The 26518-nt window shown below is 50.4% G+C and overlaps 2 protein-coding genes and 5 non-coding genes across 7 annotated transcripts; 1 reads left to right on the forward strand and 6 right to left on the reverse strand.

Moving 5' to 3' along the window:
- Positions 1 to 3213: 3213 nt before the first annotated feature.
- On the reverse strand, positions 3214 to 4437 carry LOC110471805 (polyubiquitin-B). The gene is made up of 2 exons (XM_077787269.1): positions 4330 to 4437; positions 3214 to 3984 (listed from the first exon to the last, which is right to left on the reverse strand). The coding sequence occupies exon 2, from the start codon at positions 3976 to 3978 to the stop codon at positions 3289 to 3291; it is 690 nt and encodes a 229-aa protein (XP_077643395.1). The 5' UTR covers positions 3979 to 3984; positions 4330 to 4437; the 3' UTR covers positions 3214 to 3288.
- A 3255-nt stretch (positions 4438 to 7692) lies between these two features.
- TRNAA-UGC (transfer RNA alanine (anticodon UGC)) lies at positions 7693 to 7764 on the reverse strand. Its single transcript has one exon. It is a non-coding gene; the product is annotated as a tRNA-Ala (tRNA).
- Positions 7765 to 8002: 238 nt separating this feature from the next.
- TRNAD-GUC (transfer RNA aspartic acid (anticodon GUC)) lies at positions 8003 to 8074 on the reverse strand. The gene has a single exon. It is a non-coding gene; the product is annotated as a tRNA-Asp (tRNA).
- A 241-nt stretch (positions 8075 to 8315) lies between these two features.
- Positions 8316 to 8388, reverse strand: TRNAF-GAA (transfer RNA phenylalanine (anticodon GAA)). The gene has a single exon. It is a non-coding gene; the product is annotated as a tRNA-Phe (tRNA).
- A 321-nt stretch (positions 8389 to 8709) lies between these two features.
- Positions 8710 to 8781, reverse strand: TRNAD-GUC (transfer RNA aspartic acid (anticodon GUC)). The gene has a single exon. It is a non-coding gene; the product is annotated as a tRNA-Asp (tRNA).
- A 103-nt stretch (positions 8782 to 8884) lies between these two features.
- Positions 8885 to 8956, forward strand: TRNAA-UGC (transfer RNA alanine (anticodon UGC)). Its single transcript has one exon. It is a non-coding gene; the product is annotated as a tRNA-Ala (tRNA).
- Positions 8957 to 10021: 1065 nt separating this feature from the next.
- On the reverse strand, positions 10022 to 26306 carry DHX37 (DEAH-box helicase 37). Its single transcript, XM_021532823.3, has 27 exons — positions 26072 to 26306; positions 24952 to 25121; positions 24196 to 24308; positions 23289 to 23613; positions 22552 to 22700; positions 22181 to 22273; positions 21974 to 22070; positions 21522 to 21635; positions 20609 to 20710; positions 19991 to 20105; positions 19792 to 19887; positions 19397 to 19473; positions 18646 to 18784; positions 18309 to 18385; positions 17734 to 17966; positions 16748 to 16859; positions 16071 to 16177; positions 15538 to 15726; positions 15268 to 15392; positions 14492 to 14608; positions 14217 to 14389; positions 13725 to 13839; positions 13103 to 13240; positions 12327 to 12421; positions 11786 to 11859; positions 10905 to 11002; positions 10022 to 10415 (listed from the first exon to the last, which is right to left on the reverse strand). The coding sequence occupies exons 1-27, from the start codon at positions 26184 to 26186 to the stop codon at positions 10333 to 10335; spliced, it is 3441 nt and encodes a 1146-aa protein (XP_021388498.2). The 5' UTR covers positions 26187 to 26306; the 3' UTR covers positions 10022 to 10332.
- Between the last annotated feature and the right edge of the window lie 212 nt (positions 26307 to 26518).

The raw sequence follows: 26518 nt of genomic DNA on the forward strand, positions 1-26518 counted from the left end.
AAAAATAAAATGTATATGTAAGGAAAGTGTCGGTCAGTCGTGCAGTTGTGGAATAGAATGGGTTTGCGTTGGAGGGGACTTCAAAGATCGTCTCGTTCCACCCTCTGCCCACCTCCCACTATCCCGGGTTGCTCCAAGCCCCGTGCAGCCTGGCCTTGGACACTTGGACACTTGGACACTTGGACACTTCCAGAGATCCAGGGGCAGCCGCAGCTGCTCTGGGAAATATGTCCCTGTGCCTCACCATCATCACAGCAAAGATTTTTTTTCCTAATACCTAATCTAAACCTATTTTTTTCAGTTTGAAGCCACTCCTTGTTCTGTCACTACATGCTAGATAAGAACCACATAAATGTGTTTGTATTTATGTGTGTATGTATATATATATATGTCTTGCCTGAGTAAACATCCATCACACGTTACCCTGCCTCTGTTTTTCCATTTAACCCAGCTCTGCTTTGCCAAGGAACTGGGTCTTTTGTCTACCCAGCTCTGCTTTTCCAAGGAGCTGGGTCTTTTGTCTTTCTTGTGAATCTGAACATGGCCCCGAATAAAAGACTTGCTGAGATGCATCCCCAGAAGCATCTAGAACACAGCAGAAAATAAAGAGTCCAGTTTGTGACAGCCTGTTTTAAATCAACCATGTGCAACATCCCATTGTCCCAGCTGAGCTAACACATCTGGAAAGTGGAGTGCTTCCACCTGCCACACACTGTCCTGCACGATGAGAGGAGGCAATCTCATGGCTGCCACCAGCAGGGCCCAGCACAGGACCTGCCTCTTGCCATGGCCCCCACCTCGGTGGAACATTTGTGTCTTTACACTTAATTGGGTCTTTTTTTTTCTTTTCTAAACCTTTTACACTGATAGTTGCCTCTGTTTAATTTCCTGATCAATAAACCAACGTCTTTATTCGATCCTGGCTGGTCTCTACTGTAGGACGGGCCCCCTCTCCCAGCAGCAATGCCTTCAGAACAGCACAAAATAGGCATTGTGTTTTCTTTTACTTTTTAAGACTTTTTTTTTTTTTTTTTTTTTTTTTTTTTTACAAAGGAATGCGGCGAAAGTAATATTTCCTCAAATCCCACAAAATCCCAGTAAATAAAATCCAGGAGATTCCCTGAGGCGCTGCGGAATAACGTAGCTCTGAGAAGATCTCATGGAACAGCATGTTCTGAATTTGTTAGAACAAAACACAGCCTTGAAGTTTATGACATGCTTTGGTGTTCTCAAAAACTTTGGCTGTTGGGTGGTTGATCCCACCCCAGCTGTAGTCTCTGCTCACAGGTGCCACCTCTGAAGCGCTGCCACTGCCACACTGAGCCTTGAGGTTCCTCCAACCCAGCAAAGTGACCTGCGGGGGTCACAGAACCATGGAATGTCCTGGGATGGAAGGTTCCCACTAGGATCAAGTCAAAAACCTGCACAGAACAGCTCAAAAGTCCCACCATGTGCCTGAGAGTGTTGTCCAAACTCATCCTGAAGCGTGGCAGGTGCTGTGGCCAGCCCCAGGATGCCTGCTCAGCCCACCCTCAGTGGGAAGAACTGCCTAACACCAATTCTAACCCTCCTGACACAATTTCACGCCGTTCCCTTTGTGGTCAGCAACTTCAAGCCCTTCCCTCTGTGGTCAGCAGAGGCAAGGCTGACCCAGCTCATGAGACCACAGCACGTGTTTCTCCTCCAGGCTTCCTGCTCTGCCTGCTCCAGGCCATTACAGATTTGTACAGCATCGTGGTTTTGAACAGGCCACTGCAAAGGTTTTTTACTGAGACGTTGGAAATAAAAGGATTTCTTAAAGCACAGCTCTGTAGCCATTCGTGGAGACTTTTGACATTCACCAAACACGCCGTGTCCTCCTGCAGCTGTCCCCTGATGGATGTCAGGCTGCCTTCAAAGCAGAGCCACGTGCAGTTATGTTCCCTGCACTCCGGTGTCAGCCTGACCTGCACTGATCAGACACCTCTGTTTAAGGAGCTCTGCAGAGGGGATGCTGAGGTCGTGAACTCGGATTTCCCCAGAGGATGCCTTCACACAGAGCTACATGCAGTTATGCTCCCTGCATTCCAGTGACAGCCTGCCCTGCACTGTTTAAGGAGCCCAGCAGAGGAGATGCTGAGTTTGTGAATTCCGATTTCCCCAGAGGACAGCAAGCCCACGCAGCTGCCCGGTGCTCACTGCAGTTGTTGGGGTTCAGCTCAGGAGCGTGGGCAGAGCCTGGGGCACTCCTGTGGGGGAGGATAGATGTCCAGCATGGCACAGCACCGGCTCCCACCCACACAGGGTTCAGCTCCTTAGCATCCAAATGCTTTCTCCAGCACAGATCTTGGTGCTTCACTTTCACCCTACTCTGATGTAACTGGAGCCACACGCTGCTATCCCACCAGGCAGTGAGCTCCCTTTGGGTCCCCCTGAGGCTTCTCCAGCCGAGACCCTCATTCAGCCCCCACCCATCCCCTTCCACAGGCGAGTCCATGCCACCACTCCTGCCAAGGGTATTTCTGTGTCACTCTCCCTTTTCCCTCTCCACACACCAGCACAGCCACGGTTAACTGCTCATCATCCCCGCCAGCAAGCTCCACATATATTTCAGAGGCAACTTCCCTTTTGCCAGGGCTTCTGCAGCATACAGGAACTGCTCTGAGACAGCTCAGCTCAGTAGCATTTCCGTTCAGGGCACAGCTGGAACGAAGCACATTCAGATTTCCAGCAAGTCCATCTGAAACTACTGCTTGCTTAATGCCACAAAGCCTGACAAAAAAACAAGTCCACCCTGTAACTGATGAGAGCTACACTTCCCAAGCCCAAGGGCTGCAGGACCAGCAGTGACATCCAGTTCCCCAGCCTGTGAAGCAGCTGCAGATCACCCTTCTGCTCTTCCCCCACTAATCCCAAAATAAAGGGAATTGCTGGGCAACCAAGAGTTATCTCAAAGCCTTTTGACTCGGAAGCATCTACAGCTTCCCGCTGCATATCCCTGCTTATACAACACCTGCAGGCAGGCACTGAGCTGCAGCCAGGTACCAGAACACTTATACAAGGCCAGGGAAACCACAGCTGAGGGATTAGCTACAATCACCAGGAATGTGTAAGCCTTGCATAAGGCAGCTTTGCGACTCCTTTGTCTGCAGAAAATTACATAATTATTGTTTGTTAGACACCTGGGTTTGGGCAATATTATGAATGGCTGTTCATGTAACTTGGCACACAAACTTTTAGAGATGCAACAGCTTTATTGGAATGAACAAGTGCAGGGAACCTTTTATTTGGAAGCAGCAACCTGCTGGTTTAGTTACCACCCCTGAGGCGCAGGACAAGGTGCAGAGTTGACTCCTTCTGGATGTTGTAGTCAGAGAGGGTACGGCCGTCTTCCAGCTGCTTGCCAGCAAAGATCAGCCTCTGCTGGTCAGGAGGGATGCCTTCCTTGTCCTGGATCTTGGCCTTGACATTCTCGATGGTGTCACTGGGCTCGACCTCAAGGGTGATGGTCTTCCCAGTCAGGGTCTTCACAAAGATCTGCATCCCACCCCGCAGGCGCAGGACAAGGTGCAGAGTAGACTCCTTCTGGATGTTGTAGTCAGAGAGGGTACGGCCATCTTCCAGCTGCTTGCCAGCAAAAATCAGCCTCTGCTGATCTGGGGGAATGCCTTCCTTGTCCTGGATCTTGGCCTTGACGTTCTCAATGGTGTCACTGGGCTCGACTTCCAGAGTGATGGTCTTGCCCGTCAGGGTCTTCACAAAGATCTGCATCCCACCCCGCAGGCGCAGGACCAGGTGCAAAGTGGATTCTTTCTGGATGTTGTAGTCAGAGAGGGTACGGCCATCTTCCAGCTGCTTGCCAGCAAAGATCAGCCTCTGCTGGTCAGGAGGGATGCCTTCCTTGTCCTGGATCTTGGCTTTGACATTCTCGATGGTGTCACTGGGCTCAACCTCAAGGGTGATGGTCTTGCCAGTCAGGGTCTTGACGAAGATCTGCATTTTTCCCTGGAAGAGGAAACCGCCTTAGTGCTTCAGTGACCGCTCCCCTTCCCCGTACCACGCCGCCCGTGACGTCACAGCGCAGGTCCCGCCCACTTCCCCTTCCCGCGCGAGGCGCGCGCCCACCTCCATCTTGAAGCACCGCTGCGCCTGCGCGGCCGCCATTTTGCCACTGGCCGCCCGCCGCGGCCCTACCGCGCCACCGCCTCGCGGCGCTGCCGTTGAAGGGCAAGGCAACGCCCCAGCCCTCCCCCCGCCATCCCTGTCCGCCATCGCCCCCCGCCGCAGCGCCCCAGCGCACACAGCCCTCGCTCCCGCCCCGATGCCCAGCCCGTCTCTAGGCCCTCTCACCGCGGCGCCGCTCGGCCAAGCTGGCACTACAAAACCTCACCCAGCGCCAACTGCGCCACGCATCCTCCCCCCGCCCGGTTTTTATATGGCTCCCGGCGCTCCGCCCCCCGCGGCCGGATCACTCCGCCGCGCACTATTTCCCTCGCGCCGCGCGCCGCCGCTCTCCCGCGCGGGCGAGAGCGGATGGGCGGCGCGGAGGGATCGGCGCCTCGCGCGGCCGCTCTGCGGTTCCCGCGCGCGCGGGACGGCGGGCGGCGGGAAAAGCCGGCCTGGAGCCGCCGGAGTGGCGCCATCCCGGTGTCCCCAGCTTGGAGGGACGCAGCCGCACGGAAAAGTTTCTGTCGGAGCCTTTAGTTACGTTCAGGGGTTTAAACCCTGCAGTTGTGCCCCTGCTTGATACACACATGCTTGGCTTCTAGCCCTAGGGCGAGGCGAGGGTCCGCTCTGCCCGCGGCCGCACTCTAAAATGGTTGTAAAAATAGTAATGCAATTGGAGTAATGCAATTTAGAGTTAGGACAATTGCAAGATAATAAAAAGTGAAGAATTACGGATGTCTGGATGTTCTCATACACTAAGTCATGAATAGCCTACCTCGTCAACAAAGGAATAACCTTAAAAACAATAGCCTGCTGCATATTCATATATCCGCCATGGTTATGCATACATTCTATTTAAAACAAGCAACTCTGTTGTATGTCAACTGTTTCCTTTAATCCCCATGGCGTTTTCGAGTCTGAGCAAGGCCTGAAGAAATTAGCTTTTTTTTATAAGAAAACTGTAAATTTCTCTTCTCTAGAGGATTTCGGTATTCCTTGAAGCGAGTATTTCATTCCTTAAAAAAATCCCCTTCACATAGCAGAGTTTCTATTTTAACATTATGTTGGAACCTGAAACTATATTTAACATACTACTTAAGAGAATTAATACCGCATAACTTTCTAATATTACACATAAAATATTCATTGTAACATTTGTGAAAAGCCAATCATAAAAGATGCATTTTTCACGGGGGATGTGAGGGACAAAGAAAGACTGATAGATATTTTCCTGCAGATGGTGTGCCCGAGAGATAATCAATGAGTGTGTGTGCACATAAAGTGGAGTATGCATCTGAGCTGTAATGGAGTTTGTAACTCAGGGTAAAATCAGAAATAATAATGCCTATTTCTTATTCTGTTGTCAAAGGGCACCTCCTGATGGACCTCTGCTGGCTCCTGCACCATCCTGCTCGCACTGCGCAGCAGCTCCAGGCAGCAGCTGGGAACAGCTGGAGTTTTGTCTGCAAGATTCAGGCACTGCCGCTCGGTTCGGTTCGCCTGCAAAACCCTTCACTTTGTTATGTGTAATATTTTATCCAGAACAACTTGGCGGCTCCCGTGGAAAATGGAAAGGACACCGAGAGCACCCAGGGGTGCTCACCAGCAGGAAAGGAGCAGAGGTGCAGCAACAGCTTTGTGGTTTGAGGAAAAGTGCCTGCGTGTGCCTGACACATGGAGGGGAATGCTCTGGGGAGATCTTTGGCCTCTACTGCTTTGTGTTTTGCTGCCCTGATTTTTAAAAGTGTTTTCTTTTGTAGTTCTTTTGAAAGTTTTAAAGTTCTCATAAAACTTCTTTAGCCTTCTGATAATGTTTAGAGAGTCAGAATTCCCACACAATTTCATGTAGAAATAGAATAGTTTACATATTCCTCTGTGGGTGGAGAGAAATGATTGATTGATCTTTGGACCAGTGTGGTTGTAATGTGGTGGTAATTCCATCCTCCAATCCACGGTCATCTTTGGAATTCTATCAATACCAGATGTTCAAATAAAACTGGATCTTTTTCTCTTTTGAATTTACCAAGCTTCTGTGTACTCATTTCATGTCCAATAGCGACAGTGTTTGTATCAACACTCACCACAGCTGTACTGATAATAATGTCAAACACTCAGGTCATTTAGATGGAAAAAAAAATGCCACAGAAGTCTTTTGGTTACTGCTCAGTGCCTGACACTGTGTGCTTTGGGAGTGTATAAACATCAAAAATTGGAGAAGCCTTCTAGGTTTAGGCCTTTCCTCAGCAGAAAGCGAATAATACTGTAAAGCTTGTTCTTTTACTTAGGACTGGTCAGAAATCATAAAAAAGGAACACGGGGAAGTGTTTTGTGACAAAAAGTCTCTTACTCCACGCCTGTCACTGCAAACTATCTCTTACATTCACGTGCAGGGCACAGTCCAAAAATACAGCTGCCAGGGAGATCCAGGGAGTAATTTACAAACGGGATCTTCACTGTGGCCAAAGATTGGCTCAAAATAACAACTTGGAAGTAAGATGAGCACAAGGAGCTTGCCAGCCACCGTGGCAGGACGTGTCCCTTTCCATTTGTCAGGGGTAGCTCCTGCTGCTGTCGGTAACCAGGCAGCGAGACACAAGAGCTGCCCCCGAGCTGGGTGGGTGGAAGCTGCCTCATGCAGGCTCTGCGTGGGCTTTGGTCAAACCTCTGGACCAAACCCCGCAGCTGTGCCCTAATTCCCGGCCTTCCAGCCACACGGAATTTCCCCAGCCACCCCGAGGAGAGCAGAGCAGGGCCGTGGTTTCCCTGAGAGCTCTTCCCAACCTGCTCACGCTGCCAGGACAGCGGAGAGGGTGGGCACCACCAAGCCAGGAGAAGTTCCCCGGGTGTCGCAGCCGGCGGTGATGTCCTGACCTCTGTCCTGCCCCTCTGGCTCCGGGGATGTGCAGCAGAGCCCTGTCGCTGTAGGACACGAGAAAACACAACAACTGCGATGGCAAGGCAAAAAAGAAGGTTTCTTTTCTGACTCCAACCTTTATACTTTTCCAAAGGTGACAGTGGATTGGAGAGCGAATGGGCCACCGCTCCAATGACATTGGACAAACCACCAGTACATCAACTTCCTCCACCCCGACGAAGGAATGCAAAACAATATGTTGTTTATAGAAAATGTGTGGGAAAGTTTTCTAACAGAATATAAACTCAGAAGGCTTTAGAAAATCTTAAGAATCAGGGCGACAGAGCCCCTGCGCTCTGTGCGGCTGCAGGGGTGTGGGGTCTGGCGGTGTCAGCCTGGGATGAGTGGCCACTGTCCCCCTGCATTTCGGGGTTTGCTGCTTTGCCCTTCTCTTCGTGCCTCCTGCATCCCTTAGTGCACAGATGGGACACAAGAGCTGTGTGTGTTCGCACAAGCCTGAGGAGAACCAATTGGGAAAAAAACCCCAAAAAACAACACTTTATGCTGCTGGGAAGTGCCACTGTGGTCTCAATCCGGCCGCACAGTCAGTTTGCTGCTGCTTAGCGGGACGCAGTGACTTCTGCCAGATAAAACATCACCAAAAAGCGAAAAAAAAATGAGCAGCACCCGCGTGGAGATGCCGGGGATTGAACCCGGGACCTCATACATGCAAAGCATGCGCTCTACCGCTGAGCTACATCCCCGTGCCCGCACCGCATCCCCTGCCCGCCGGCCAGCTCGGCACCGAGGGCCCGCCAGGCCCGGGAGCGCTGTGGGGGCTCCTGCGTACGGAGCCGGTGCGATCCTCAGGTAGCCCTCAAAAAGGCAGGAACGGGCTGGCTCGCACACGGAAACCTGCATGGTTTTGCTCCGTCGGAAATCAGAGAAATCCGTGCGGAAAGCAAAGAAATAAACCAAAGGGAAGAAAAATATGCAGTCAACCTCCCCGTCGGGGAATCGAACCCCGGTCTCCCGCGTGACAGGCGGGGATACTCACCACTATACTAACGAGGACGGCTGGAGGATGCCTCCCCGAGGGGCAGGTCATGCCCGGGCGGCGGCCGCGGGACGCGCTCCATCTCCGGCGCTCGTCGAGAAGCGGCTCCTGACACAAAAGTCCCACACGCGGGAGCGGCTGCGATGGCCCCGGCTCAGCCGCGGGGACAGCAGCCCCGGCCCCTCCGCTCGGCGGCAGAAGGAACCGTCTTGACGGCAAAGGGCAAAAAAACCAACAAAACAAACCCAAAAAACCCTCTGCCGAAACCCGGGATCGAACCAGGGACCTTTAGATCTTCAGTCTAACGCTCTCCCAACTGAGCTATTTCGGCGGACGAGAACGCTCCCCCCTGGCAGCGGATACGACCCCGCCCCGCGCCCCCCGGGCGCCGCTGCCGCCGTCCCGCGCGGGTTCCGCCGCCCGGTTCCTGCGGTGCCCGGGGTTCGTTCGCACCTTCCTTCCCGCAGGCATTTCCATCCCAGATCCCGGCAGCGGCGCGTGTTCCGCACGCAGCCCGGGCTGCGTGGCTGACACAAAACGCGGCTCAGCCGGCTTTGTCCCGCCCCTCGGGCGGGGGTTCCACGGCAGCGTCACAGACAAACCCTGCGCGGGGCCGCCCAAAAAATGACACCTGGCGACAAAATTTACCGCTCTCCCCGTCGGGGAATCGAACCCCGGTCTCCCGCGTGACAGGCGGGGATACTCACCACTATACTAACGAGGACGGGCACAGCGCCCGCCGTTCTGCCCCGCTCCATGAGGGCGCGGCGGCGGCCCGGCGCAGCTGCCGCGGCTCTATCCGCTGTGCGCAGCGCTCTGCCCAGCCAGGGGATGTAGCTCAGTGGTAGAGCGCATGCTTTGCATGTATGAGGCCCCGGGTTCAATCCCCGGCATCTCCACTTTTTTTTTTTGTCCCCTCCGAGCCGCGAGTTTATTTTTCCTGCTCCGTTTTCCAGAGCCGAAATTTCCAAACACACTCGCTAAGCGTCTGTTGGTTTTCCTCCCTCCGCCCAGGAGCAAGCATATTTCTCTCCCTCTCAGGATTTTTCATAGAGGTGCACAGAGAGAAATGAAAGGGAAAATTTCTATTTCTGCTCCTTGTTTTCCCATGTGGAATATGTTTGGAGAATTGTTTCCCTGGGGTGATGCTTGGTTGGATTCTGGTGAGGATTGTTTGAGCCTGATGGCCAATCCAACCCACCTGGGGCTGGGCTCAGAGAGGGTCACGATTTGTGTTAGAGAAAGTAGTATGTAGTTTTAGTATCCTCCTTTTGAAAGTATATTAATGTATTTTAGCATAGTTATAATAAATAATTCAACCTTCTGAATTGAGTCAGACATCAGCATTTCTTCCCACTGCATTTACAATAGTGCAGACCTGCGCTATGATTCCTGATAAAGAAAGGAGCCCTGCCAAGAGCCCCCAGCCCTCTCCTGCCTGGAGTTGTTCCAAACCCAGTAGTACTGAAAAACCCCCAAAATCCCAGTCTTTGTCTGAAAACACACCAAGGGGATGTTTTCCTTCTGGCTCCAAACCTACAAGTTACTGTTTCTTCAGCTTTAGATGTTTTTCATGCTTGGTTGTCTTCTGGCCTTGCCCCCGGAGCACGTGGGAGTAATGGGAATTATGGAGAGAATTATGGACACACATCCAGGCAGTTGGGCAGCACCAGTTTCCTTCAGAGCATGGGGACAGGAGGGTCCCTGTCCAGCCTTTCTCCTGCAGAGTGTCACAATCAGCAGTGTGACCAGTGGTTATACCAAGGCTCAAAAGGAGCAGGTGAAGGTAAACTAAACTTCTTCCCTTCAATAATTAAACCATTCCTATCTCAGCCCATTAAATTCCTCATTTTTGTGCTTCCTCCCCTGAGCTGCTGCCCAGGTTCTGTCTGATACCTGTGCCTGCACAGCTCTGATGTTCTGCTCACTGCAGCATCCCACACAGCAAACATTTCTCCCATCCAGACCAAGAACTTTACATATTTATTACATTTCATATGACTAATATAGTCCAAAGAGAAACTAGGTAAAAAAAAAAAAAAAAAAAAAAAAAAAAAAACTCCATAAAATACAAAGGATAAAATTATCCAAACATTACTATTATGAAATACCAGCCAAACAGCTTGCAGGACTCCTGGGAAAGCACAACACCACCTGGTTTGCTTACAAAAAGGTATTGCTACAGCTGGTGAGTCCATCTGTTCCAGATTTCCAAGGAAACCCTTGGGATGATCTCAGAACCCCTCAGAGAAAAGGAATCCATCAACACCAGGAGTCACAGGGCTACTGGTGGCCACTTCAGGGCGAGCTCCTGGTGCATGGCCTCGGGCAGCCACTGGCAGTAGGCTGCGAGCAGATCTGCAGAGGAGAGGAGCAGTTAGAGAGTCTGGCTGGAATAGCAGCTCCTGAGGGACCACCCCACTGCTGGGATGCTGCTGGAGCTTGGATGTTTCCAAGCACAGCTGACAGCATCCTCAGGAATCTCTGTGAGCCTCACTGCAGCACTTTGCTGCTGCTTCTGTGAAGGAATTCTTATCATCTGGTACCCAATATTAAAAAAAATCCACTCTACCAGGAAAAAAAAAATCAATATATCCATGGAAAGTACCACCATAGTCCATACATTTAAACTGTGGTTACAACTATAGAAAAAAAAATCTCAGAATACAAATAAATATTCCTTTCTGAAGTGCTTTCTGTCATTTTTCACAAGAACCAAACACAGGGCATTACTGCTCCTGGTGAGAAAATATGAAATATTTGGAGCTTAACAAGTGAAATAGTCAATTTTTTGAAATTATAACTCAACAGTGCTTGAGGTACCCCACTTAGGCAAGCAGAACTTACATTTAGGGTTTTTCTTCCATGCAGCCACCAAAGCATCACGATTATCACAATTTTCTTTAACTAGAGCTTGCAGGAGAGCTTCTGTCCTGGGCTGAAGTCTGAATTATTGAAATAGAGCAGTAAAACAAATGCTCATTAGTAGAGCTTAGCAGAGCTAGAGCATTCAGCTTACCTTTATCTTTGAAAAGTCTAAATACAGATGTACAAACACACAACCCCTGCATACAGAAATGTTCCACTGGTTGAAGAAAATTCACTGTGAGTAGTTTGTCCCCCCCACCACAACCTCTTGTGGTCAGAAGCAGCAGCAGGTGGCTCTGGTGTCTCCTCTGCAGCTGCAGAGCTCAGGGCAGAGCCACAAGGAGCCCCCAGGGGCCATGCTGAGCTCTGACCTGACTGAAACTCGGTCACTGCAGGGCTTCAGACAACACCTGTCACTTCTAACAAAAGTCTTCCCCAATCCTTGTGCTGATCAATGTGAGGAAAAGTCAGAGCAAACCCTGAGAAAGTTCCTTTTGGTGAGAGAGAGAACCAGAGGAGAGAAGGGGAGTGACAGCTGCCAGGAGGGTCACAGGCCTGGAAGTGTCACCAAAAACACTCCAGTGCTGGTTGGAAAGATGGTTTTGAAAAGAAATAAAGGCAGAGGAAGCGCCAAATTGCAAAGCAAAGCTCAGAGGGCAGCAGTGGCTCACCTGCCACTCCTCATAGGGCTGGGCAGCACCTGGGCAGAGCTCAGTGGCCAGCAGAGCCCAGCAGAAAAACTCATTTTCCCAAGGTCACACCTCCACTACCCTTCTCAGCACTGAATTTTTTAAATTTAGAAAGGAAATAAGAAATGTTTGGTGGAGACAACCACCTGAAGTTTGTTTTTCACAACTTACTTGGACCATGTCTTCAGCATTATGAGGGGACTGGACAGCAGGCACTGGCTGTAAGAACTCAGCTTTTTAAAGACCTGGAAGATTTGTTATAACAATTATATAATTAATAAGGTAAATTAATTGTGATGTGGTAACAACCATCAATGAACTTGCGTTACTAGAAATTTCCATGTCATATTCTCCATCATGACATGGAAATTCATGAATTTCCTCCTATCCATGTGTCCCTAAGTCTTGTCCTGACAGACCTGGACAATTCTTCTGTCTCAGGGTGGACAAAGACTTGGGCTATTAGCTTTTCTTTACTTTGCAAAAACAGGACTTAACTTTGGGGGTGTCTTTCACGGAAATACTGGTTTTTTTCATGCTTTTTTGTGTTTTAAAGATACCTCATCAACCACAACAAACTCTTGCATGCACCAGCAAGTGCTGAGGAACGGGAAGACACAAAAAATGAAGCCACGAGGTTCATCTTCTCCAAAAATGGGGCTAAAAACTTATTGCTAACATCAGGGAAATGGTGCAGCTGGAGCACTCTCACCTTTCCTTCCAGCAGGAACCTGGCAAAGTGTTTGTAGCGATCGATTCCTGCGGGGTAATCGACTTCCACAGCAGGGAGCTGCCAGCCCACACGGTCTGCAAACAAACAGAACACCCCAGCTCTCCCCCATGCTCCCCAAGGAGGGCACAAGCCCAGGGAGGAGGGACAGCACAGGTGCCAGGAGAAGTGGGGAGGACACTGCCACCCCACCTCAATGGGAAATGCAAATATTTAAATGCTGCAAACCCCACGGAGGTGCCCAGAGCACTGCTCTGCTTTTGGAGCTTCTGTGAGAGCCTCGTGAAGGCAGCAGCACAGCAGCACCACTGCAGCAGCTGCAGGAACACCAACAGAACCCTACCTGAGGGTCTGTATCATCTGCTGCAAAATTTATTGCTTGAGAGAGACACATGGCATGCCTGCAAACAGCCCTGTGCACAAGTCTGGGGGAATATCTCCCCCCTTAGAAGGGAATTTCAGCCCTGTGGAATTTATTCCTGCAAAAGTGAGGCTTGAAACACAACCAGGCTGTGTGAAGTACAGCCACTCTTCCCTGGTTTCAGGCTCTGTGTCCCACGGCTCCACATCCAACCTCACAGCACCCAGACTTTGAACTGACTTAAACAAAACCATGACTGCTTGGTGGAGACATTAAATCAGCTACTCAGGTCAAAAATAACAGCACCACTGCAGCACCACAGCAGCACCACTGCAGCACCACTGCAGCACCACAGAAGCATCACTGCAGCACCACAGCAGCCCTGAGGGACACTCACAGAAGACACTGGGTCTGTGGCAGCGAACTCGGCCCGTGCCAGGGCAGTAGGAGGGAGGAGGCTTTTCCAGAGGCTTCCCAAAGTGGCAGTAGGGTGGCAGCAGGGCAGGGATCCACTCGGGTTCCACTGCAGACACACCTGAGGAGGGAAAACACAACTGGATGCAGGTTTGCTGACAAGGGCCACAGCAGCCCCAGGGGTACAAGGCACGGTCAGGGTCTCATCTCCACAGATTTACTTGTCCCTCATTTTTTTCAAACTTTTTATGTTGTAAAAAATCTGTTCAGAGATCAGCAGCGGGCAGCTGTGGTTGGCAGGGCTGGGGCAAAGCAGACATTTCAGAAGGTGAGCTTTGCTCCAGCCAATTCTGCCAGGTAAATAAATAAATAAATTTTCAAAAGGCCATTTCAGAAGATCAGCTTTACTCCAGCCAATTCTGCCAGGTAAATAAATAAAAAATAAAAATTAAAAAAAAAAGGCCAATTTATCTCCTGATCCAGATCTAGGAAGCCTTAAGGATCCAAATCCCAGGAGTCAGTAAGGACACCACAGAGGGGAAAACATTCTGCCAGGGCATTTCTGAGCTCCTCAGCAGGGCTGCAATACACAGCACAGCACTCACCTTTCATGTACAGCTTGGTAGTCTCAACTATTTCTTGATACACCACAAACTCTGGGAGCTCTTTGAAGAGGACTGAGCTGGGGTGGATGAACACTGGGTCCTCCAGGAGTGCAGTCTGTAAGGAGGCACAAAGATTGAAGCTGAGTAAGACCAGTGCTGACAATTCTTCTTCATTGCCCCTCATTTCAGTCTCTCTCAGATGTACATTTGTAGCTTTCCTGAATGATAGAGGTTTTTAATAACCCCATCATTTTCTGCTCCACCTTCTCTGGAGACACCAAGCACTCCACAAGATGAACTAATGGTACTTCTTAGCCCTTTTATAACATTTCCTACGTGAACACCAGGAGATGGAAACACTGCAAACTTCAATTCCATCGAGAGAAGCTGCAGGAAGCCAGCACAGGCATCGCCAGCACTGCACCCAGCCAGAAACTTTGCACAGGAGCACCACACAGGGGAGGAGGAACTGAGCCCAAGCCAGCTGCTCACCTTGTAGGCATTTTTCCACTTGTCCTCCAGCAGCTCCTCTGCCTGAACCCTTCGGGCAAGGTGATCCCCCAGCCCTGCCAGCACAATCTGCCTCAGGTAGGTGACCTGAGCTTCTGTTGGGGGCTTCATCTTTGGGTCAACGTAGAGCCCAGCATCCTTGCAGACAGAGTTCACTGCGGGAAAAACCAGGGGAGAGGAGGTGCAAGAGGACAAGAATCAGCTCTGTGCACATGCCATGCCCCAAAAAGAGACCCACCAGAGCAGCCCCCCCTCACCTGCTGTGGTCAGCTGCCCTCTCAAGCGCCGGACCTCCAGCATGGCTTTGTGCCGGAGCCCGTTCTCTTCACAGAACTTTCGGGTGCACCCAGCAAATTCACAGGCACCCACTGCTCCTGGGAGGGGACAGAGGGGCTGGTCAGCTCTCCTGATGACACCCACAGCACTGTCCCAGGCAGTGTGGGCATTGCAGGGCTTCCTCTGGGCACGGGGCAGTGAGTGGAGCCTGGGAAGCACTGCTGGACTCAGTGCTGCAGTGCCAGGGAGCCTCTGGCTGTGCCAGGAGGGGAACAGAACCCAGGGAATGGCACAGGGAAGGGAAGCACTGCTGGACTCGGTGCTGCAGTGCCAGGGAGCCTCTGGCTGTGCCAGGAGGGGAACAGAACCCAGGGAATGGCACAGGGAAGGGAAGCACTGCTGGACTCAGTGCTGCAGTGCCAGGGAGCCTCTGGCTGTGCCAGGAGGGGAACAGAACCCAGGGAATGGCACAGGGAAGGGAAGCACTGCTGGACTCAGTGCTGCAGTGCCAGGGAGCCTCTGGCTGTGCCAGGAGGGGAACAGAACCCAGGGAATGGCACAGGGAAGGGAAGCACTGCTGGACTCAGTGCTGCAGTGCCAGGGAGCCTCTGGCTGTGCCAGGAGGGGAACAGAACCCAGGGAATGGCACAGGGAAGGGAAGCACTGCTGAACTCGGTGCTGCAGTGCCAGGGAGCCTCTGGCTGTGCCAGGAGGAGAACAGAACCCAGGGAATGGCACAGGGAATCAGGCTCTGTACCTAACATCACCATCAGGTCCCCCAGCTTCTGCATGGGCCCCTGCCCAGCCCAGACCTTCTGCATCTGCAGAAACCTCGCTCTCCTGCCCTTCAGCTGGGCTGCCTCCTCCTCGCTGCCTGCTGGCCTGCAGGGGACACAGAGCAGCACGTGTGAGGGCTGTGCTCGAGGCAGAGGGCACAGTGCATGTACCAAAATGAACTGTGAATGGCACGCTGTGCAGGGACAACGGCACACGGGGACACAGCCCTGGGGAGCACCCAGCCACTCACCTGTCCAGCTCCTCAAAGAGCTCCCTGACGGTCATGGCAGACACGATGGTGATGCTGTAGGGCAGGCAGTCGTGCTGCCTGCTCAAGGCCAGCATCTTGGCATAGCGAGGGGCCACAGGGAAAGTGGCCATCACTCTGCCCAGGGGACTGATGGGGCAGCTCAGCTTCGCTGCCAGCTGCTGCTTCAGCCTGGGCCAGGGGAAAGAGAGCTCATGAAATGAGGTAACTTGGAATTGCAACAAGTTGGTGCTCCCCTTTCTGGCAGCCCAATAAATTTGAGGTGTTTTCTTCAGGTTTTGTTATGTGCTGGTCCCAAAGGCTGGGAGGAACATTCCTCTTCCTCACACAGCTCCCACCAGCCCTGCCTGGGCTTCCAGACCATGTTTCCCTGTCCAAACACACCCAGGGCCAGTGGAAGAAGCAGAGACAGAGCTGGTGCCAGTTTCTGAGCCAAAGGACATCCCTGGGTGAGGTGGGACGGGGGCAGTGGGACAGCAGAGTGCAGGACACCAGTGGGGCACCACAGGCATTACCTTCCTGTCATGGGGGGCTCCTTCAAGGCACCCAGGGCTATCAGCAACTCCTCAGCTGCTGCCAGAGCTTCCGTGGGAGGAGGTGTTGGGAATGGGAAGTTGATTACCTAGGGAAACGAAAGCAAAGCCCCTCAGCCCCTCACTGACACGGCACCCACTGGAAAACAGCCTGAAAGGGACTGAAATCCTCCCCTCTGCTTAGGTGTACCTAAGGAAAACATTTAGGATGTTTGCCAGGAGCGAAAGGAAAGGACACATAATGGCAGGAAATGCTAAGAACAAAAACATGAGGAAACAGGAATACCAGAATCACCCTCAGCTGCCACAGGCTGCAGGCACCGCCTAGGGCAGGCTGCTGAAAGGTCTAAATTTAAGTGCTGTGCTGCCTGAAAGTGCTCCAGTATCTCCAAAACACAGACCCTCTTTAGAAAGGTTTTTTTTTAACATCTAAGATTATAAGAAAGCATTTACTGCTTGAACAAACATGTCTGTTGAGGCCTAGCGGAATTCAGAGCAGCTTCTGCAATGTGCAGAACCAAAATGGACTCTCAGGATCTTCATTTCTACCACAAGGCACAGCTTCGAGCAATGACAATAAAATACATTTCTGTTTGTTTCTGGCTCCTAAGGGCAACCACTTTAATGCGTGCTGTAGTATAAAGCCCTTTCCAGCTCACCTTTTCTATATTTAATGCCTTCATTTGCAGAATCAAGTCTTCTACTGGTCGATTTGTTATTTCTGGAGCAGAAAATTTCTCAAAGTCCATGAAAACTGCTGAAGAGTATAGCCTAGTGAACCAGAGGTGTTATTTAGACACTTAAAAATAAATCTTAGCTCAAAGGATATGCAGGAAAATTTAGCAAGGGATTAAAACAAGGCAGCTGTGGATAGTATTTACACCATCATATCATCATTTACAGGTTGGGGCATTTGCCTTATTCACAACAAGTTAACTTGGCTCAGAGTTAAATCCATCTGGCCATGGTGAAATCTAACCCAGCCATGAAAACAAGAGTTCTCAGCAAGAGAAATGCCCCTGAGCAGCCAAACTCAACCCAGTATCAGCAGGGACAGCTCATGCCTGGCTTCAGCTCTCGCACTGGGACACAAGCAGGAACACCCAGAGCACCCCGAGCAGTAGGGGAAGGAAGGGGCACTGGATGTGGGATTGTGGCAGGCACATTCTTCTATCCCTCAGGATTTTTCATAGAGGAGCACAGAGAGAATAAGAACAAACAATTTCTATTTCTGCTCCTTGTTTTCCCATGTGGAATGTGTGTGGAGAATTGTTTCCCTGGGGTGATGCTTGGTTGGATTCTGGTGAGGATTGTTTGAGCCTGGTGGCCAATCCAACCCACCTGGGGCTGGGCTCAGAGAGGGTCATGAGTTGTGAGTTAGATATGGGAGTTAGAAAAAGGTTTGTAGTTTTAGAAGCGTCTTTAAATAGTGTGTTAATGTATTACAGTGCAGTTATAATACAGAAATCATTCAGCCTTCTGAACTAGAGTCAGACATCATTTCTCCCCACCAGCTTCCCCTGCATTTACACTGATGCCAAACTGCTGGGGAGATCCTTGGGCTGCTGGCTGTGTCCAGCGATGTGGAACTCCAAGGGAATCCATCAGAAAGAGCAGTAAAACCCCAAAAAAAGCTAAGAGAAACCTGTAGCAGTGTCCGGGCTCGGTGCGGCCGGCGCGGCCGGCGCGCTGCTGGGCCGAGGCCTGCGAGACCCAGGTGACCCTGAAGGACGAGACCCCCGTGATCCTGTCGTGGAAACGCCGCTTCACCCGCCCGCAGTCCACCACGTACTTGATGCCCGGGATGGTCAGGGAGGTCTCGGCCACGTTGGTGGCCACCACGCAGAGCCTGGTGCCGGCTGGAGGAGGCTGGAACACCTGAGGGAGGCACACGGGTGTGGGAGAGGGGAAGGGGCAGGGAAAGGAAAAAAAGGAAGGAAAGGGGCAGAAATAAAATTGGCTTTTTCTCTTTTGAACTCACCAAGCTCCTGTGTACTCATTTTGTGTCCCATAGCAGCAATCTCTCCCACCCTGCTGAAGTGGCACATCAGGGAGACCCCAGCCCAGTCCAGGCTGCCCCAGTCCCATCCCAATCTGCCCACTGGGCCATTCAGGCTGACAGAACAGTCCAAGATGGGAATTTTATCTCACTTGTGACTTCAGTCAATGATCACTGTTATCTGTAAGATATCCTGCTCACTGTGACAAGGAATCCTTTACCTTTGCCTGTTTCTCTGGTGCCAGCAGGGAGTAGAGTGGCAGCACATACAGGGGCAGGGATGAATCGGATTTCTCCTCTGTGGGGAACAAACCAGCACTGCTCAGTCCAACTCCCAGGCTCAGCACCAGCAACATCTGCACAAACACCACATTAAAACCAGGAAAGCAACTGGTGCAAACTGGTACCAGTAACTGGGAGTGGAGCTGGAAAACCTGATCAGCTTTGCTGTGACATGGGGCTGCTCTGGTGCCACAGCTCAGCACAGGAAAACCAACTCATGTCACTCATTCCACAGGTGACACGAGATAGGGATTCCTTCCCTCACGTGTGCCAAACCTTCTTCTGAGTCTCCATCTCCTAAATCCAGGTCAAGATCAGAGCCTGCAGCATCATCATCACTGTCAAGGTCTCTGTCTTCATCTCCTTCATCCACTGGCACCACAGAGTAACTGTTCAGATCGATTTTGGGCAGTGTCTGAGAAAGAGAGGGAAGATGAAAACAGCACATTAGGAGGGGGACACAAGCAGCACTTTGCATTGCTTTGGAAGCAAAGCTGAGGCAAGGATTCACATTTCTCAGGTGCAAAATAAAGTATTTCCAAATCAGACATTTTTCAAATTGGAGGCATTGCAAAAGCATACAATGCCAAATCCCATTCCATCTCTTTATATTGTCATTTATTATAATGATCTTAGAATGAAGAGGACTGGCCTCCTAACCCAGGTATGTCTAAGAAATGTTCAAAAGTTTCTGTCAAGATGGGGTAGTCTTAGAATTTTATCTCTCTGTCAAATCCAGTCCAAATTTTAGGTAACAAATGGTGAGATGAGGAGCAGCCCTGGTGCCAGCAAGTCTGGAGCTCCTTCCAGTCAAGTTTTAGTGGTCAGAACTCAATCTAAATCAATCTCCTGCCCGTATAATGCAGAGTTCCAGCACTCTGCAGCAGTGTGAGCAGCACTGAGGGGCTATAGGGCTTCAGACAGGTCTGGAAGAGCTGGAGAGAGGCACAGCCTCGCAGCAGGGCTGCCTGCAGGGAGGCACCTGTCCCTCCTGGCTCTTGGAGGAGTTTTACCCATCACACCTTACCAGAACTCTCCTCCGCTTCCTCGATTTCTTAAATTTCCTCATTTCTTCCACCGAGTTGTCTCTGTCATCCTCTGCTCCTACAAAGGCAGAAGTGGAAGAGCTGTTTGCTGCTTTCCTCTTGGAAAAGGCAGTGGCAGGACTCTGGCCCCACTCCCACCTCTCTGGGATGCCCAGTGTGGAAGAAGCAAACTGAAGGCAGGGGGGAACTGGAAGGGAACTTTTCCCAAACTCGAACCAGCACAAAATTTAACATCAGAAACAACAATCATCCACAACCAGCCCTTGCCCTGAACCTTGTCTGTGGTGGTTTTAAAATCAAAGTTTGTATTTTTAGATGCAAAGCAAGCCCGCTTCTCAGCGGGGTAAATCTGAAGTTTAAGTTTCTACAGCAGTACCTGCAGCATTGTTTTTTTGGTATGGGAATGCTTTCCTTAATCTTCTACAGAGAGAGTGAACTTCTGCCTGGCCTGTTAAAAACACCAAAATGCCACCTACAAGAGAAAAAAAAAAGAAAAACAAACAACAAGAAGAACAAACTTCGGGTGTGTTCAGTATGAGCAATTGGAGAGGCTCTCAGCAGTGAAGTTCTCTTACCTGCAGGCAGCATCCGATGGATTTTACACACTTTCCTGAAGCACTCCCCACTGTAGTCATCCAGGGGGGTTTTCTTGTTAAAATGAACAGTTACAGGGAACTGCCTTGCATCTACCTGCAGAAGAAATACCAAATAACAGTATTTATAGAAATAAAGGGTTTGTTTGCTGTCAGAACTCCACACAATCATTACAGCACCCAAGGGACAACCAGAAAAGCTCACCCTGTATTTCTGTTCTCCTCTAGAGTTTGGTACCCTACAAAACACCAAACCCACAGAAATTACTGGTGTTGTCTGCTCTGAACAGATAAAACCATGCTAGAAACCAAAGCTTTTCTCCCTTTCACATCATCAACTCAGATTTAAGTTTTCTAGCTCTCCTGAACCATAACTTAAGAGTTTCTCAAGGCAATCAGATTCTGCCAGGGCGGTTTTCTGATAAAAGTGGAAAGAAAAACACCAAGTCCCAAAAGAAACAATAGCCTAAACAAAATGACTGTTTTTAAATCATTTATCTGAAAGATTTCAGCACCAGCTGGAAAGATTGGAGTGCCCCTGTTTTGTGGTGTTATAAAGGCTGCCCTGGCTGTATTTAGCTCCCGGGGAGGGGACAGTACCTGGATGACAGGAGGTTTAACAGAGAACAGCCTGGTGTTGTCAGTGAAATCCTCCACTCGCAGAGTCGCCGACATGATGATCAGCTTCAGGGGCAGCCCCTTCTGCAGGGACACAGATCTGTCACCCCGTGCCCAGACAGCTCCCCCTGAGCACTGCTGCTGCCCACTGCAGCAATAAACACCTTGCTGGAATTCAGTTATCTACAATCAAAGTCTCAAGTGAACTGGGTTTTGCCTGAGAAGTCACCTCTTGCTACTGATCTGTGCTATTTCCCCCTTGGTGTAGGCTCTGTGCCTCTTCAATCATACAGAAAGAGAAATTAGTGTTATTTCTGTCAGATTTCCTTGGAATTCCACATCACAGAACCTCCTCATACCCTCCCTGGCACATCCATGTCCAGAGCAGGAGCCCTGCCCCTCCTGATGTCTTGTGAAGGCTGACCTGGAACAGAGGCTGGATGGAGTTACAGAATAAAGCAGGGATTTATTCAAAGGATCTCCTCATGGATCCACCTTGGGCAGCACCAGAGCACAGCCAGGGCTGCACCCAAGATGAACTAAAATGGAACAAAATGAACCCAAATGAACCAAAATGGTCCCAAAATGCACAAGCACTCCCAGGGGCTCTCCCTGGGATCAGTTCTGCTCCATTGGCACCTTGGAGTCCATTCCCAATTCCAGCTTTAGCCCATCAGTCCCATCCTGCTTGTTTTTCTCTCTCCAGCCCACGCTGTTTGTGCTCCTGGGCTGAGATTTGGATCATTTGTCCTTGGTGCCCAGCTGGAGCAGGAATTGTTTTGTCTCCCTGCTCTATGAAGAGTTTAGCATCCTGTGATATGAAGCCCAGACCCACACGCTGAAGCAGCACAGAATGTGGAACACAGAAAAGCCAAACCTGAGGCCTCCCTCTCACCTTCTGACGGAGGGGCACGATGCGAGACAAGAGCCCTATCAAGATGTCTGTGTACATGCTCCTCTCGTGGGCTTCATCAACGATGATGACTCTGTACTTTGAAAGCAGGAAGTCCTGAGGAGAGAGATGGATTTCACCCAGGAGGTCAGGACACCCCACAGCTACACAAGCACTGACCCCATCCCCAGCTCTACTTCTCACTCAGTTTAATGCACTCACCCCACACAAAGCAGCCTGGTTCCCAAGCCTCTTCTTGCTCTCATTTTACCCAGCAAAATAACCTAATGTTTAGGGACTTGGGCAAAAATATCACGGGTAGAGATGAAATAAATCTCTGGTGCTGAAAGGGATTCTGATTTGAAAAACTGGCAACAAGTCCATGTTGGCCTCTCTTCTCAGCTATACAAAAAAAATCCCTTTTTTTTTTTTTACCACTGAGGACAGCAAGTTACCTTCTGAATCTCTTTGAGCAGCACACCATCTGTCATGAACTTGATCTGCGTTTCATCCGTGACGTTCCCTTCGTACCGGATCTGATAGGAAACCACTCTGTGGGGAAACCCCAGGAAAGAGCATGGGGGGAAGCACAAAGCCCGTGCCACCCCCAGAGCACCTCCGTGCCACCCCCCAGCAGAGTCCCAAGCCTTTTTGAAGCCCACCTGTGTGACAGGTTCATCTCCTTGGCGACCCTCTGGGACATGGACACGGCGGCCATGCGCCGAGGCTCCGTGATGCCGATGGCGCCGCCGGCACTGACGGGGTGGGGGAAGGAAAAGGAGGAATTGTTGTCATTAAACAGAGGAGCAGCCAGGAAAACGACAGTGGAGTTCTCACTGATGGTCCTAGATCAATGGCATCAGCCACACAGCCTCACTCTTGGTTATGGTTGGAATACAAACACAGACAGGAAGCACTGGGATTCCCTTCTGCTATATCTGTACTGCTCTGAAGATGCACGGATTACAGCTTAGTTTTTCCCAAAATGCTGTCTCTGCAATTCCATCTGCTGCAAATAAAATCCAATTCCTACCTGGCATATCCAGCTTCATAGAGGAACTGAGGCACTTGGGTGGTTTTGCCACTTCCTGTCTCTCCACAAATGATCACAATGGGATTCTCATTAATGGCTTCCATGACCATTTGCTCTTCAGCAAGGATGGGAAGCTTTAGTCTTGCCTCCTAAATAGTGTAAAACACATATTTTAGTTGTGTTGTTTCTCACTCTTTTTTTATTTTCCCCAGGACTGAAAACTGTTACCCTCCTCAGACCATAAAACCCACAAAAAGGAATTCTGCAAGCCCGTGACTCAGAAATCTCAAAACCAGCTAACACCACACGAGCCTGGCTGAGAACCAGAGTCATCAGAGCAGCTTCCCAGCAAGCAGAGGGCAAGCCCTGCACTTTAATTTGTGAAACTTCAGAGTCCCTTGAGTTTCTTAATACAGCACTTCAAGGGAAAACTCATTTCACAAGAGCCTCATCTCCTGAGACTCGTGCAGGGCTTTTCCTGCTTCTGCATGATGCCATACCTACAACAAATGGGACAAAAGCATCCAGCATAAGGTACCAAACAACAGAGAGCTGAAAGGGACTTCAGAAGACTTCCCAGCAAAGGAAAAGGACTGTTAATAAGTTCTGTATGTAAAACTAAAGATAAATGCTAATAGGCTAAAACAAGGTGAGTTTTCCTGCTGCTGGAGCAGAGCTGAGTGCACCCAGCTGCAGGAACACCTCTGACAAGCACTGTGCTGCTCACAGAGCCTCACCTGAATCTCAGGACTCCTGTCCACAGGGACAAACACTGCAGGCTTGCAGGGAGCCTTGCTGGGGGCTGCCTGGGGTGCTGGGGCTCTGGGACCAGCTGGAGGCTGCTCAGCCTCTGCCTTCCCCACTCCTCCCTCTGCCTTTTGAGCAGCATTCCCAGCATTGGCTGAGGATTTCCCAGGGTCCTGCTTCTGCTCTTCCTCCTCCTCAGAGCTGCTGGGCTCCTCCTCAGGCTCTGATTCTGAGCCTGAGCTGTGCCTTCTCTTGTTGGCACCGCTGATGCTCCTGATCCTTTCAGGGGCATCAGTCCTGGGCTCCTGTGTCACCCTGGAAACAAAACACCTACGTGTGAGCTGGGTTTTGGCACCTCAAACCAGATATGACTTCCCCAAAATCCAGGGTCTCCATCTCCTGGAGGTTTTCACAACTCTGCCAGGTAAAGCCTTGGCTTTGGTGGATTTGTAGCTAAGCATTTCCCATCCTGGGCTTTATCCATTTCTCCTGAAGGCATCTTTGTAGTTTAATCTCCAAATGCAGTCTTGATAAATCCATCTCTTGATAAATCTAGCAGTTATGGCCAACATCAGTAGATGTCTTCCAGCACAAGAAAATAAGTAAATGTTTATCCACCAGTTTTGTCGTTTAGCACAATTGTTAAAAGCCTGCAGATTGTGTCACCCACCTCATCCTCATCCCATAGGAAGGACCAAGTTCTTTTAACTAACATCCTCTCACACAAGAAATATCAGATATCACATTATCGGATAAAAATAGCACATTATTTAACTCCATCCATTCTGAAGAACCTGTCTGCACCGAGAAGAAAAAAATAAATAAAGGGAAAGCTGAGGATGCTGCTGTTCAAATACAGTGATCAATTGCAAGGGTTCCCCCAAAAATCACTTTTACCTTTTAGCCTGATACATGCGTTCCCCAGTGCCCAGTTTGGAAGTTGTGTACAGGAGTTTCATTTCTGCCTCTGAAGCCTGAACCTCGTTCAGCTTGCTCAGCAACTCAGCTCGCTGTTTGGGGAAAAAAACCAAAATCAGAGCTTGCTTTGACCAGGAAAGAATTCCATTTCAAGATTTGCACTTCAGCATTCCAAGGTGTGCTCTGGCAAATCCTGCTGCGATGTTGTAAAACCTTCCTGCTGCTCCGGGGGCAGACCTCCCTGATGAAGATTTCGGCAAAAATAGAAATGGGGACTTGACAGCACAGCAGTGAGCAGCAAAGAAAAGAGATTTGAACTGAACCGCTGGAATGGGGCCTGCAGCAATGGGAGCCTCCCCCCAAATCCCTCCCATGGGACATGGCATGGCAGGAGGTCAGGCAGCCACACTGTGCAACTGCCTCCAAAACCAGAGCTCCTCTGTGAAAGCTTTGTTCACACACCAACAGGAGCAGGAATTTTGCCTGGAAAGGCTTTACAAAGACAGAAAAGGTCTTATTTCCACAGTGAAAATACACAATAAGCATTTCAGAGGCACTGACAGGCCAATGTTGGGGTGCAGGGAGGTTTGCAGCCACAGCTGCTCACAGCATCAGTTGCACAGAGTGCTTTTAAAATGCAAAACCATCACTGAGTGCCAGTGATGTGCTCCCCAACACCTGTACACCAAACCATCCTTTTAAAAGGGCACAGAGTTCCCAGAAACAGCAGCATACCTGTTTTTTCTTCTCCTTCTGCTCCAAAACCTTCTGCAGGTTTTTCTTCTGTTTCTTGCTCAGGGGTTTCTTCTGCTGCTGCACAACACAGGTGACTTTTTTCTTCTTGGCTTTTTTGGCTGGCAGGACCAAGGCATTGCTTTCATCAATTCCCTTCAGTATTGCTCCATCTGAAGGCAAAGGTTTGATTATTTTGATTATTCACCTGTGCCAGGCGGATTATTTTCAGCACACTCTTAGCAAGCTTACCAAGCACCATGCCAGATTTAGGTGCTTCAAACGAACACAACCCTCATGCCTAGCCAAAAAAAAAATCCTGCAACATCAGCAAGGGCAAAAGACCTCGAAACTGGGGATTCAATAACCCTGAGCTTTCTACAGCCCCGAGGGTAATTTTCCAAGATTTATGTAACAATATGATGCAATTTTTGCCTTTTTACTCAATCCCCCAGGGTCAGGACACAGTGTGCCCCGGGGTGACCCCCCAGTGTCCTGCTTCACACGGGCACCAGTGGATTTTAACACTAAAAAACTGCATTACTAGATTATGAATAATAAAGATAGAATAACAAATGCCATTTTTATGCAGTAACGCCTTTTTTTTTCTTTAAAATTTGAGAAAGCGAATGTTTAACAGAAGAGATATGTTTAATAAATTAATAAAGCATTATTATTTAATAAATTTATATTATTTAATAATTTTATATTATTTAATTTTAGATTATTTAATAAAATTTATATTATTTAATAAATTTTAGATGATTTAATAAATTTTAGATTATTTAATAAACAATGAATTTAGATAATTTAATAAATAATTTATTAAATAGAAGATTAGTTAATAAATAATGGAACCACTGAGTGTCGTAATTGGGAAGGGACCCCAGGTGCTGAACTCCCTGGAGGCAGTCACTGCTGTAACAGAGCCGGGGAGTAAACGAAGGAATGAATCCGGCTGGAAAAGCCCCCAGAGAGCACCGAGACCAGCACTGAGCGCCACATCCAGGACGGGGAGCCCACCGCCTCCCCGGGGGGTTTCAAAACTAAAACCAATAAAACTAAAAGCAATACAGTTTCGGCCCGAGCTGTGTCTCAGGAGCACAGCGCGGTCCCGCCGCACCTCCCAGCTCCAGCGGCAGCTCCGGCGGCGGCTCCGGCGGCTCCGGCGCGGGCGGTGCCGCGGGGCCCCGCGCCTGCCGCGCCTTCCAGTTGTGCCGGCGGCGCGCTCGGCCCATGGCGGGGACGGGGACAGGACGGGGACACGGCACGGCACGGCTCGGCCCGGCACGGCCCGGCTCGGCTCGGCTCGGCTCGGCTCGGCTCGGCTCGGCTCGGCCCGGCTCGGCCCCACGTGCGGCCCGTGCCGGCACCGCTTCCGGGAACCGCGGCCTCGCGAGAAGCGCGGGAAAGGGCGGGGAAAGGGCGGGAAAGGGCGGGGAAAGGGCGGGGAAAGGGCGGGAAAGGGGCGGGAGAATGAGCGGGGCGGTTTCATGGGATCGGGGACCCCCCAGAACCCATTCCGGGACCCCCGATCCCACCCCATTCCTTCCCATCCCACCTCATCCCT

The sequence above is a fragment of the Lonchura striata genome, chromosome 18 (assembly GCF_046129695.1).
Source record: "Lonchura striata isolate bLonStr1 chromosome 18, bLonStr1.mat, whole genome shotgun sequence".
In the NCBI taxonomy this organism is placed as follows: domain Eukaryota; kingdom Metazoa; phylum Chordata; class Aves; order Passeriformes; family Estrildidae; genus Lonchura; species Lonchura striata.